Genomic DNA, 14,860 nt, shown 5'->3' with positions numbered 1-14,860 from the left:
TGTGCACTCAACAGGGACGTCGCGTCCGCTCGATCTCAAAGCGAGGTATGCGCGACGTCTATAATTATTTTCCTGTACCCGAACTCAGCTTCGGAAATGACTGTAAGAGATAGTAGAGGCAATATGTGCGGCACGATTCATAGTAAATTGTTTCGCGAGAAATAAAAAAGCGCAATTAACGAATGGTCAGCCAACGTGACAGGCAATTACCCTGGGCTTAATCACTTCGCTATTAACTGAACGTTTGGCCTACAGCTGAAAACCATTCTTTTTTTATTATATGGTATTTAGGAGACCATTCTTTTTTCTTCTCACTGGTGTCTCTTGTGGGCTCTCAGCGTGCCGAGAAGCACCCGCCATGTCACCCGAAGCCTATCTCGAACAGCTGAGTCCAACACCGGGGGGAGTCCACGGAGAAAACGATGGCTCCCAGGTAGCGCAGTTCTACAAGGATCGAGTGGTGCTCATCACAGGAGGAACAGGGTTCATCGGAAAGGTAAGCTTTTGCTACCAAGATTTTCACGACCGTCGTGACGTCTACATTTCCTGGGGGGAACCATTCATCCGACGAGTTCCTTGCGTTTATTTATCACCCTTAGGTTCAATGGGGAGTCGTGGAAATATTGGACCACGTTAGCGTACGATGATGACCGTGTGTGCAAAGGGAAGCCATGCAAAGTTTGGGTCCCCGCGATCACGTTAGAGCGCCAATACTTTTTCTTGAGGTGCTGCTAAGGTCCCTTTAGCTCATGCAAGTCTCTTGCCTCCCGTTAATTTTTAACTTCTAGTTCACAATAGGCAGGTAGCTATAGAAAAAGAGCCCCAAAACAGCAGCATGATTAGCTCTGTGGGTCAGCCAGTTCAGTAACCACCGTTGCTCCTCTGACTATGTTAAATGTGACACGCACCCTGGGAATGGTGGGAAACAAGAGTGAGTTTAAGCTGCGGGGTGTAACTATCTGTTTGCCCTGTCCAGATCGTTTCGTTCCGCCCTTATTTCGCTCAACAATACAACGTGACGCAACAACTGGCCCAACAGTCAGCGACCCTACAACTATCTAGTTCACTTGTCTACAGACACGTACTGCTTTTTTTTTATTAAATGTATTTAAGGAGAGGTTGGTGCCTATGTGTGGCGTCAGCGCTACTCCTGTATTTCAACTGTTTCAACTGCCAAAAAAAATAACCCCTGAGCCGCGAGTATACACTACACTCTTTACTTCAAATACTCTTCATCACTTTCAGCGTTATTCTTTTAAGCCGTAGTTGCCTTACTAAAATCATATCATGTGGCGACACCCTTACAGTGCTCCATGTCCTCGTCCAGTGTAGAGAATTAGAAAGTGAGCGTAAAAAGTGCTTTCATTCTGCGTATCGCCAGCATAGTCCACTTCACCCAGCATTGTTTTCTTAGTAACGAACTGTTTTTTAACCTGGAAACAGTTTCTAGCTTTTTAGATGAAGTTAACGTCACCTAAATAATTTAGCCGGGTCATGTGTAGCACAGCGTCGCCTTCGAGGCTGTAGCCGCAGTGACATAAGTTCTTATAGCACGTGCCTCTCAGCTATTTGCCTCAAGAGCCCTGTTGAGGCAGTACTTGTATGCACCTTATTATGTCTCCTTTTCGTGGTGAGACTTTTATGGTGCTATTTTTTTAACACGAAAGTGTTTTATGCCGGGGTCCACCAAGACTTCACTGACGTATTTCCGTCACGGAAATACGTCATAGAACATAATACAAAGAAAGAAACCAGAAGAAAAAGTTCCACAAACATGCAAAATTTGAAAATCGAACCCACGACCTCTCGGTCCGCGACGATAGATCGCCGAGCGTTTAACCCATTGCGCCACAAACGCATTTGCAGAGAGCTACACAGACGCGCCTTATATATCTAACACTCCTCCGTGTACCCGCGCTCTTGCTCGGGGCGGTGCCGCCGCCTACGAGCAGAAAAGAGAAGTACTGCATTATGACACTAACGCGCACCGACAGTGAACGCTTCGGTGGTCTCAGCACTACGACGCCTCGATGCCAGCATTCGAAGGGACGCTGGCATCAAGAAGCACTACCAACGCCACCTAGGTGGCGTTCACCGTACTCAGCACAGCGGAGCGTGGCCTCCGCAATTAGCTCTGAAAATGTTTCTGAAGTTGATCGCGGAGGCTGCAATTACGACGCGCTGTACGCGCTGATTTGACTCGGTGACGATTCAGTTACGTGCTTTGTCTTGCGCGTTGTATTAGTGTGTCAGTTACGTGCTTCGTCTTTCGCGTTGTGCTAGCGTGTGCAGCGTAGTGCAGCTTCCATATGCACGACGGTTGCTCATGGTCATCGACGTTGGTAGTCGTGATGGAGGAGACGTGCCACCAGGCGTCAGCGTGGGTGCATCAACGCCTAAGGGCGCTTTAGCCACAAAACACCAATAGACATTATATATCAATGTGCAATAAACATTACACTACTTCTGTGAAGACACGTTTCACTTTCGTGTTCTATACCGATTCCTATATAAGAGGGATCAACCACATTTTTTGTCATGAGTCATTGTTATATTTTACGCAGTTTACAGCGAACCGTTTTTAGGCCTCTCTATAGCCACATTACATTACAGTTTCAGCTCAACTCAATCATTTCTTACATAATACATTAAAAATGCATTACCATATGTAATGGCGCTTTTTGGCCATAGCTGGCCATTGCGCCATTCAACGCCACACATCAATCAATTACTAAAATCATGTCCTGATAACCTAATAATACCAACTGTTTTGCCAGAACATATAATAATGACGATCGAAAAAGAGGTGTTTCTCATTTTAAGTGCCGGATGCTTTCAAGAATGCTTCGACCGGAGCTAGTTGGTATGGTATGATTGTTTAATGGCGTGAAAAAAAGAAAGGGGGGGGGGGGGGGCGATTGGGGTTCAGTGCTCCCATCTTTACTACCTTAGCAGCCTATGCATATGCCATACAGTCGGAGTACTTCCAGTGACTGATGTCGACTACCGGCATAATGTAACCACGAGCTCTTGTGATGTTCTGAAGGAAGCAATACCAATTTTACCGCGACATTTGTACTTCTTTACAGCTTTCACACACACCCTGAATATTGCTTCACGCTTTGTTTAGAGCCATTTTCCGCTTCCGTCCTCACGCGCGCTTTACACAGGGACACATTTTGAACTCGATTTGATGCATAGACTAAATCTCCCTTCTTTTTTCACTCACACTCCACTTAACCGTCCATCAAACGGCCTATTAGGATGCAAGTGTATGGAGCATCACACGCTCAAAGCTCCTAAAGTTGATAGCAACATGCAGAAACACCGGTCACGCCTTTCCACAGTGCTACTCCACGTGCCTTTGATTCGTGAAAGTCCCATTTTCAGGTTCTGCTGGAAAAACTCCTGAGATCTTGCTCTGGACTCAAGCGAGTTTACCTCCTCGTACGCAGCAAGCGTGGCGAAGAACCACAGGCGAGGCTCAAGAAAATGTTCAACTCACAGGTGTGTATACAACCCCGTTCTTATGTAAAAATATGTGTTCGTCAGGCCGCCATAACTCACAATGTTTCCAGAATTGCAAAGAGAAAAGTAATGCGGATCCCACGCACTATGGTAATCGGTGGACACAAAGCTTCTTTGATGTAGATGACTGTATTGAGGATTAATTTGTTGACATTATGTTATGTATACCACGTTGCGTTATGTAGACGCAGCTTTTCCGTAATAAAGATACTAGGCTTATGCCATACATGTGATGACATTGCTTTTGTACTCGATAACAATTTAAGTTGACTTCTTTATTCTTTGAACGAAATGAACGGTCGTCACCCTTTCACGATCGATAATCAATCGCGCCTCCAATCAAAACGTTGCTAACTGCCCTTTGGAGTCTTACTGAACTAAACAAACGCGATTGGTGACGTACAAACCTCAGCCATTGCCCAAGTGATCCCTCTCCTAACTCTCTTCACGCTAACGTCGCAGTTCTTCGTGCTTTCCCTTTCCGCGCCTCGGCTGTGCGAAAGGCCTCCGCTACGTCTACACGACTTGGGAGTTTTACATTAGGCGTACGAAAAGTTAGGGTACGCAAGCCACCGGCCATACAAAAGAGCCCCAAATGAGCGCAAAAGAGGCAAGCCGGGCGTGGCGCTTTACGTACGCAGAGGCCCTTTTGAGTAGCCTAAACTCGCTGGCGAATACTAAAGCTAAATTAACACCAAACAGGAGAGAGAGGCAATGAAGTTAGGCCAACATGCTGAACCTGAGCGACTGTAGCACAATAGCATTATAAGGATCGGGCCACCCACACCTCTGATTGCACTGTCTCCAGGGTTGGCTCGCGTTACAATCCACATTAACACAATAACGAGGACACATATCTTGGGCTGATGTCACGATCGGTCCACCAAGTCACCACCTTTGATTACACAGTATGCGGTATTGGCCCAGTTTTGAATACATCATCTCCGAGGTTGGCCCAGTTTACTCGGCCAAATACACGGCCATGAGGACGGTAATATGCCAGTTAACGTTGCAATCTGTGCCGGACTCACGCAATGGTCGTCTCCTTCCATATGGCGGTCCAACCTGACGCAGCATCATATGTTGTTTAATATCATCATCAGCAGCAGCAGCCTATATTTATGTCCACTGCAGGACGAAGACCTCTCCCTACGATCTCCAATTACCCCTCTCATGCGCTAGCTCATTCCAACTTGCACCTGCAAATTTCCTAACTTCATCACCCCACCTAGTTTTCTGCCGTCTTTGACTGCGCTTCCCTTCTCTTGGAATTCATTCTCTAACTCTAATGGTCCACCGGTTATCCGTCCTACGCATTACATGGCCTGCCCAGCTCCATTTTTTCCTCTTAATGTCAACTAGAATATCGGCTATCCCCGTTTGCTCTCTGATCCACACCGCTCTCTTCCTGTTCCTTAACGTTAGGCCTAACCTTTTTCGTTCCATCGCTCTTTGTGCGGTCCTTAACTTTTTCTCTAGATTCTTTGTTAACCTCGAAGTTTATGCCCCATATGTTAGCAGCGCTAGAATGCAATGATTGTACACTTTTCTTTTCAACGACAGTAGTAAGCTGCCAGTCAGGACTTGGCAATGCCTGCAGTATACACTCCAACCCAATTTTATTCTTCAGTACATTCCCTTCACATGATCAGGGTCCCCTGTGAGTAATTGACCTAAATAAACGTACTCCTTTATATACTCTAGAGGCTGACTGGCGGTCCTGAATTCTTGTCGCCTTGCCAGGCTAATGAACATTATATTTGTCTTCTGCATATTAATCTTCAACCCCATAATCTTACACTTTCTCGGTTAAGGTCCTCAATCATTTGTTGTAATTAGTCCCCATTATTCCTAAATAGGACAATGTCATCTGCAAACCTAAGTTGCTGAAATATTCGCCGTTGATCCTCACTCCTAAGTCTTCCAAGTCTAAGAGCTTGAATACTTCTTCTAAGCATGCAGTGAATAGCATATGGAAAGATTGTCTCCTCTGACCCCTTTCCTGATAGATAACTTTCTACTTTTCTTGTGGAGAACCAAGGTAGCTGTGGAATCCTTGTAGATATTTGCCAAGGTATTCACGTATGCCTCCTGTACTCCTTGATTACGCAATGCCTCTATGACTGCTGGTATCTCTACTGAATCAAATGCCATTTCATAATATATGAAAGCCATATAGAGAGGTTGATGTACTCCGCAGATTTCTCTATTACGTAGTTGATGACATGGATATGATCCATCGTACAATATCCCTTCATGCAGCCAGCCTCTTCCCTTGCTTAACTGAATTCAAGTGTTGCCCTGATTCTATTGAAAATTATCTTGGTGACTATTTTGCACAATACTGAAAGCAAGCTAATGGGTCTATAATTCTTCGATTCTCTATAACGTCTCCCTTCTTATAGATTAGTATAATGTTGGCGTTCTTCCAGCTCTCTGGTACACCTGAAGTCGTGGAGCATTGCGTTACACATAGGTCGGCAGTGTGGGAGAGCACTCACTCACACTCACTCACCATAATTTTTTCCAGGCCCCGCACTCACTCACGTTGACGCTCATCTCCACTCACACTCACAGCACTCACTCGCACTCACTTCCACCCACACTCACTGGCGCTCACTCGCAGTCGCACTCACCTGCACTCACACTTACCGGCGCTCACTCGCACTCGCACTCACCAGCACTCACACTAACTGGCGCTCACTCGCACTCGCTCTCACCGATCCACTCACACTCACTGGCGCTCGCTCGCACTCGCACTCACCTGTACTCACACTCACTGGCACTCACTCACACTCGCACTCACGCCCTGTGAAATGATTGCGAGTGAGTGTGAGTGAGTGCACTCATGAGCGAGTGCACCGACCTATGATTGCGTATGACGAGCCGCAAGCTTTTCAAGCATGATATCTCCTCCACTTTTGATTAAATCAACTGTTACTCCATCTTCTCCGGCAGCTTTTCCCCTAGTCATGTCTTGCAAGGCCCTTCTTACTTCATCGCTAATTATAGAAGGAGCCTGTGTATCCTGTTCATCACAACTTCGAATGAAAGTAGCTTGGCTGCTCTGGGAACTGTACAGGTCAGTATAGATCAGCCTAGTTACGGTTTCATTCATTACCTCTATGTTGTCTTCATCTTCCTGTTCTAAAGCAGCATATTTGTTTGCGAGGACCAGCGTAAACTGGTCAACTTTTACCCTTACTGCGTCTAGGTTGGCTTGTTTCTTCTTGACTAATTTTACCATTTCTCTCTTCAAATTGAGAGAAATCCTAGATCTCACTAACCTATGGTCACGGCACTTTACCCTACCTAACACTTCTACATCCGGCACTGTGCTGGGATCGGCAGAGAGTATGAAATCCATTTCATTCCTTGTTTCTCCTATTAGGGCTTTTCCGGGTCCACTTCCTATTGCTGCGCTTCCTGAGGAAGGTATTAATTATTCGGAAGCCTATTCCTTTCCACAAATTCCTAGGATAGATGCCGTAGTTGCCAATTGCTTGCTCACCAGCCTGCTTTTTCCCCACTTTTGCATTGAAGTCACCAATGACTGCAGTTTACTGAGTTTGCACCTTTCTCATTGCTAATTCAACATCTTCATAAAACTGTTTTATCTCTTCATCATCGTGACTGCAGGTTGGGGCGTAGGCTTGTACTATCTTCATTCTATACCTCCTATTCAGCTTTATTACTGACGATCGCTACCCTCTCATTATTGCTGTAGAATCATCAATGTTGCCCGCTATGTCCTTATGGATTAGAAATCCTACCCCAAATTCTCTCTTATCTGGAAGACCTCTATAACAGAGGACGGGGCCGTTAGTCAGCACTCTATAAGCCTCACCTAGTTCTAACCTCACTAAGACCAATAATATCCCAGGCAATGCCTGACAATTCCTCAAATAGCACTGCTAAGCTAGCCTCACTCGAGAGGATGCCAGGTTCAGATTCCAGTGGCGGCCTGTCCGACCCAGAGATTCTTAGCACCCTCTGCCGCGTCGCAGGTCTGACCGCCGCCTTGGTCAGGTGCTCCGCAGCCGCTGTGGACTGAGAGCCATGAGTTAATCGTAGGAGTCATGAGGGAGGCAGTGGCCGAATACTGCGCCAGGGAAGCCAATTCCTCTTCTGGTGAGGGAGTGACCTTGTTGAAGCTTAGTGGGCCTCCCTAATTTGGTTGCACCTGGATTATTATAGCCCCACTAGCTCTCGGCAATATTTTCTTTTTACCGGTGTCAGGCGTGACTTCATGCCTGAAAATGTAGTGGACTGGAGGCGGATTCGAAATTACGACCCTCAGATTAGAAGCCGGGTGTTCTACCTCTGATCCACGCCACCTCGCTGTTTCAATATAGAAACTGATATATCCAGAATACTGCTTTGTGTTTCTCAATGCTGTTAGCGGGTAATGCGAGTGGCCGGCAGAGAACAACCATTTGCGTGCACGTATGCTGTATACGCATGCAGCAGTAAGTTCAGCAATGTGGCATGCGCTTACTGTACAGTACTGCAACATAGTACTGCAACAGTACATTCGGGAAGGTGGCAGTATCATCAGCCTTAAATGAATAATCGGGAACACTGGATATAAAATTACCGAATCTTAAACAAATTTATCAACAATATATATTTAATTAGTTTTTAGAATTTTGTGTGTTTGAGCAGAACTAATGACGAACTTTGAGGAAACCAAAAGCTGGTTATTCCACAGACTAAAGAAGATTAAGGAATAAAACTCCAGATTCTACACGGTACTTTTGTTTTAGTGTTGTATTTTCTTTTTATTGCTTTAGTTGAAGCTCTGTGAGGACAGCATTGACTTCTATACATCAATAAATCGTCTGAGAAAATTAGGTTATGTGTTATCAGTGCGATGGCTTCATCGCTACTTTTACGTCAGACAACTGGCGAAGCCGCACAGGATAGATATATAAACATTGTTTCAAATTCATGCGCGTAATCAGATACACCAAAGTGGGTATCTTAATGTTTATTATATTATATCAATCTTTTAAAATAATAATTTTTTTCTCGTTTAGAACTCACGCTCTCACTGTGCTCGAGACTTCGGACGATAACCTACGACCGCATTGGATAGTCGGGATCACGGTTTGCACAGTCGAGAAGAATCGAAATGAATCGAGTGTTCTTCGAAATGACCATGTAGCTACGTGTAGCCAACCTGTACTCAAATAGATAAGCGTCGACCCAAGAACAATCAAGAGTAATTGCGCGACATACTTAATTGACCTTCCAGCCTTGGCTCCAGTTAGGCACAAACTAGATTGAAAGGTATCAATGTAGGATGTAATCATCCGCGTTCTCATCTGGTCTGCTTTCTTTTCCTTTTGTTCGTAGATGTTCGAACGCCTAAAGAAAGAACAGCCAGGGGCTCTTGAAAAAGTGATGGCACTGGCCGGAGATCTAGCTCAGCCAGATTTGGGGCTCAGTGCGTCTGATCGGGCCACCTTAGTCGACAATGTGTCTGTCATCTTTCACTCCGGTGCCACGGTCAAGTTTGAAGAACCTCTCAGGCAAGTGAGATAAACGCTTGGGCTGTTTGGTAAACAGCACAACGGAGTCATACAACGGCAAAATTTACTTCTTTTATGTCAGAGCTTGAGATTCGTAACGCAAATTAGTGGGATAGAAATCGACAGGTTTAATTTTTCTCGCAATTTAAGCGCATCTCGAAATGACAGTGCAAACTGTCATCCAATATTTCACATGCTGCACATAGTATAGTCGTGAGTAGACCTATACAGTCAATGAAACACTGAAGAAACCTTTTCAAGTGAGGGTTCTTCAAAAACAAAACGTGATCCGCAAAAAATTCACTTACGGGCACATTATAGGTGAAAATACCATGCTTCACAGTTTTGTGAACACTATAATGATATAAGAGTACAGAAACAACTAAGTGTGTTATAAAGCTCCTAAATTGGGACATGTTTGTATTTCAGGAACGCATTTGAGCTCAACGTTTTGGGTACAAGAAGAGTTCTGGATCTCTGTAAGCAAATACCAAATATAAGCGTAAGTTGCAGGGCATCTTTCTTCATTTTATCATAGCTGATCGAATATGTTGTACAATGTATTTCATACCTTATAGTCATACCATGGGACACGCCTGCTTAGTTTTAAGTATTGAGTTCTAGCCTGCGGGTTTCCTTCTAGGCCCTTGTTCATGTGTCAACAGCATACTGCAACTGTGACAAGCCGGATGTCCACGAGGTGATACAACCACCGCGTGAAAATATCCAACATTTTTTTAAAGCTTTTCAGTAAGTATGTCTCACCACATTTCTGACCTTTTTCCTTTTCTCTTTCCCCAGTACAGGGTCGCCAAGCGGGCTCAGTCTTCGCTCACCTCTCTGTCTTTCATTTATCCTGCTCTCCCTCTCTTTTCTCTCTCTCTCTCTCTCTCTGCCTTCACAGTTACGCTGGGCTAAATCAGTCAAATTAAATTGAAATTATGTTCCGATTTTCTACATCTAATGTAAGACCATCTCGGATATCATTTTTGTAAATGAAAAATACTGGTACGCCTCATCAAGACGTAGCACCAGCGAAAGTGTCCCTCTAATAAGCACACAATGTTTCCAATTAATAAATTGCATTGAGTTGTGAATCCCTTTGGCATCTCGATGTCACTTAATGGGGCAGGATTCGAGCTCTCCATCGCGGCACACTACGAGCTCATGGTCGTCAAGAATTTCATTTTCAGCCATGCTTATATTGAGAGCAACTCGATAGTATGTATTAAGTATCGTAATCTTTGAAGATGTCGTCCATTCTTTCACAGCTGCAACCGTACATCCGCAGATATAGAGAATTCCAACGCGATCACATTTCTTTAAACATGCATATATCTGTTACTCGAGAGGTCAGATAGAATTCGTTGAACTGTCGAAACTGATCAACAAGAATAAAGTAATGGATATCCGAAATTATAACGTGGAAAAGATTGAGGAAGGGAAGCAGTAAAATATGGACGCAGCATGAAATCAGTGAGAAGAAAACTAGGCATAGGACAAGTTAAAATGTATGCACCGAAAGACAAGCAGGGTAATATCATCAGCAATTTCGATGACATAGTAAAAACAGCGGAAGAATTTTATACTGACCTGTACAGTTTTCAGTGCAGCCGAGCTACTTTCATTCGAAGTAGTTATGAACAGGATACAGAGGCCCCTTCTGTAACTAGCGATGAAGTTAGAAGGGCCTTGAAAGATATGGCCAGGGGAAAAGCTGCTGGAGAAGATGGAATAACAGTTGATTTAATCAAGGACGGAGGAGATATCACACTTGAAAAGCTTGGGGCCCTTTATGTGCAATGCCTCACGACTTCAAGTGTACCAGAAAGCTGGAAGAACGCCAACATTAAACTCATCCATAAGAAGGGAGACGTTAAAGAAATAAAGAATTATAGACCCATTAGCTTGCTCTCAGTATTGTATAAAATATTCACCAAGGTAATTTTCAATAGAATGAGGGCAACACTTGACTTCAGCCAACTAAGAGAACAGGCTAGCTTCAGGAAAGGATATTCTGCGATGGATCATATCCATGTCATCAACCACGTAATAGAGAAATCTGCGGAGTACATAAACCTTTCTATATGGCTTTCATAGATTATGAAAAAGCATTTGATTCAGTAGAGATACCTGCAGTATTTACGTAACCAAGGAGTACAGGATGCATACGTGAATACATTGGCAAATATCTATAAGGATAGAACAGCAACCTCGGTTCTCTACAAGAAAAGTAGAAAATTACCTATCAAGAAAGGGGTCAGGCAAGGAGACACAATCGCTCCAATGCTATTCACTGCATGCTTAGAAGTGTTCAAGCTCTTAGACTGGGAAGGCTTAGGAGTGAGAATCAACGGCGAGTAGCTCAGCAACCTTCGGTTTGCAGATGACATTGTCCTATTCAGTAACAATGGGGACGAATTGCAGCAAATGATTGAGGACCTTAACCGAGAAAGTGTAAGAGTGGGGTTGAAGATTAATATGCAGAAGACAAATATAATGTTCAATAGCCTGGCAAGGGATCGAGAATTCAGGATCGCCAGTCAGCCTGTAGAGTCTGTAAAGGAGTACGTTTATCTAGGTCATTTACTCACAGGTGACCCTGATCATGAGAAAGAAATTTATAGAAGAATAAAATTAGGCTGGAGTTCAGACTGCAGGCATTACCAAATCTTGGAGATTACCACTGTCGTTGAAAAGAAAAGTGTACAATCATTGCATTCTACCGGTGCTAACATATGGGGCAGAAACTAGGAGGTTAACAAAGAAGCTCGAGAACAAATTAAGGACCGCACAAAGAGCTGATGGAACGAGAAATGTTAGGCATAACGTTAAGAGACAGGAAGAGAGCGGTGTGGATCAGAGAACAAACGGGGATAGCCGATATTCTAGTTGACATTACGCGGAAAAAGTGGAGCTGGGCAGGCCATGTAATGCGTAGGATGGATAACCGGTGGACCATAAGACTTATAGAATGGATACCAAGAGAAGGGAAGCACAGTCGGGGGCGCCAAAAAACTAGGTGGAGTGATGAAGTTAAGAAATTCGCAGGCGCAAGTTGGAACCAGCTAGGGCAAGACAGGGATAATTGGAGATTGCAGGGAGAGGCCTTCGTCCTGCAGTGGACATAAATATAGGCTGATGATGATTATGATTATGATGATGATGGTCTCTGTTACCGCAGAGCTAGATTTCTTGCTCGATGTTGTAAGCAGTGTTAGTGTGCCATAAGTTATCGCAAGGAGGCAGCAATGGGCGATTTCGAGATATTGAGATCCAGAAGTATTGTTAATGGGAGAGAACGAACGCGCCCGTTGCGTAAACAATGCCGTCATACAACAATAATTTATACCACAGTAATTATATCGTGCACTTAGACTGTTTAGGGCTAGCATAGTAAAAAATGACAAAGGACTAAAGCACTGCACGGGGAGGTTTTAAAGGCCCAGCCCGAGCCCAGCCCAGTGATTCAAAACCAGGCCCGTACATGGCCCGACGCGGCTTGGCCCAGTTCCGTTCGGCCCATTAATCCTTGAGCATAAACATAGCATGGTCGAGATCTCGGTTATTGTGAAACAAGCAGTTTATTATTCGATTATTCGATTTGGAAACATACATATACAAAAATGTTGGCTCTACCATAATTGAAAGTAGATGTAAGCATGAAATGGCTACCGGCAAAGCAGATTGGTTAGAGACGATACTAACCACAATCTTAAAATGGGTATAGTGCACGTTTACAACGTCGCACCCCACCACACCGCACTACGCCATACTGTGCACTGGTCCATATGGACGCAATAGTTTCCTGTCACAGACAGAACCTCATTGCAAGTCTCGTCTCGGCCAAATAGCCATCCCCTGCGCGCCGGATCCTGCCGGCTTGATCACTCAGCGTAGCGCCATCTCTCGAGCCAGCGCACAACCCGCGCCGCGGAACTCACGTGCCGCTGGCGTTCAAAAGAGCACAGCCAACCCTGTCTCAGCTCCAAAAGATGACAATCGAGTGTATGGTGCCCTGTATTTGCCTTTTGAACGTCGCTATTGAAAATGGCCAATAAAACTGCAGCGAACTACTTCAACAAAGATTAGGAAGAACTCGGAAGCAATATTTTTTGTAACTTGTTTGGGCAATAACTATCGTATGTAATGCGGTCCTGTACAAAGAGCTGGGGGCCAGAGACCGCATTTTCTTAACTTTTGACTGGTTGCCCGGATGATCTCGCTTTCTTCTCGCAACGATGCACGGTTGTTTACGTTTGAGTGCCCGGATAACGAATCTGGCTTTTGGCTCAAGGTCACTTGAAGGTCGCCGACAACGGGAACTAAAAGCCAAGCAAACTTGGCGCTCGTCTGGTTGACCCTTCCTTGCTTTCTCCCAGCAAGCGGAATGATCATTCGAGCTGGCTGGCAACAGCTACCGAGAGGGGCACAACACCTGCCTCCTATACTATTTAGGACCGAGGAAATAGAAAAGTTGAAGATAAATTTCAAAAGGCAGGTTTCACTGCATCAGGTTTTCCGCTGGAGTTGTTGCTCAAAGAAAGGTAAAAAAAAGTTACATCTCGTGTTCACCATGCCAGCGTGGGCGTTAAATTGTGATAAGAACGACCGTACTACACTTTATAAATACTCGTATTTGTGCTGCTATAGCGAAGGCACAGGTCAACACTCCAGTGCTCCCCGCTAACCATTTCATATCACTTTTGAATCTCCAAAAATTATTTTAAGGAACAATGATGGAACTCGAGCAAATAAATTTAACGCTAATGTAAATTCAAGAACGCTCGGTCTATTGGCTTTCAGGATTCTCATAATACACTGCCAATAGAATCGTTTTAGCTCCATTAAATAGAAAATGGCGACACACAAGGGTAACGCTCATGTGCAATTATATTGTCACGCTGATTATGCAACTTTTTATCCAGTTACTTTCTTAACAAAACATCGTTTTATGCATTAAATGACGAAAGTAACTGGAACGCCCAACGCATTTATCTGCAAAGTTCCGGAAATTAATATCTCGAAACTGGTGTCATACTGAGAATTCGTTCCAAATAGATCCGCCTAGCGAACTCCACGGCTACAATTTGTAAATTTCAATATGAGCCATAATGTAATTAGTAAAAAAGTTAATTACTAAATTTTTATTCATTAGACGATTATGCATTTCAATTTCTTGCGCAAGTAATGTTCGCCTCTTCGAGTAGACCAGCTCATGAACTAGAATTGCGCTATCTGCCACAGGCAACCTTTAAAAATGCATGAAAGTGTTCGCTGAAACACTCGGTATATGACGTACAGTCAGAATATTTTTCTTCACCGCAAAACTCTGTTGAATTCCGGGGTTTTACGTGTCAAAACCACGATTATGAGGCACGCCGTAGTGCGGGACTCCGGATTAACTTCGACAATCCAGCGGATTGTTAACGTGCCCCCATTGCACGGGACACGGGCGTTTTGGCATTTCGCCCCCATCAAATGCGGCCGCCGCGGCCAGGATGTGATCCCGCATCCTCGTGCTTAGCAGCGTATATAACAACATAGCCGCTAAGCTACCGTGTCGGGTGAAACTGTGTTGATGCCGCGGTCTTAACATTAACGCACTAGTTTGAGGCCACATAAATGTCAGGTTCGAACTTCGGGAATACCACGTGTTGTTTTTCATTTTCTGCATTATTTCGATGTCAAAGGTACCAACTTTCTCTGGCAAACAGGTCATCTGCAGTCTGACACCCACTCCCAATCACTACAATGTTACGTATTAAAAGCCCAAAAAAATAGTCTTATTCTGTTTA

At 44.4% G+C, this 14,860-nt stretch overlaps 1 protein-coding gene across 1 annotated transcript; it reads left to right on the top strand.

The window, feature by feature from the left end:
• The first annotated feature begins 358 nt into the window (after window positions 1-358).
• Window positions 359-9,766, top strand: LOC119448731 (putative fatty acyl-CoA reductase CG5065). The gene is made up of 4 exons (XM_049666479.1): window positions 359-496; window positions 3,391-3,507; window positions 8,887-9,062; window positions 9,706-9,766. The coding sequence occupies exons 1-4, from the start codon at window positions 359-361 to the stop codon at window positions 9,764-9,766; spliced, it is 492 nt and encodes a 163-aa protein (XP_049522436.1).
• The last annotated feature ends 5,094 nt before the right edge of the window (window positions 9,767-14,860 follow it).

Source organism: Dermacentor silvarum, chromosome 4 (assembly GCF_013339745.2).
Source record: "Dermacentor silvarum isolate Dsil-2018 chromosome 4, BIME_Dsil_1.4, whole genome shotgun sequence".
NCBI classification, from domain to species: Eukaryota; Metazoa; Arthropoda; class Arachnida; order Ixodida; family Ixodidae; genus Dermacentor; species Dermacentor silvarum.
This window is presented reverse-complemented; position numbering and strand designations above follow the sequence as displayed.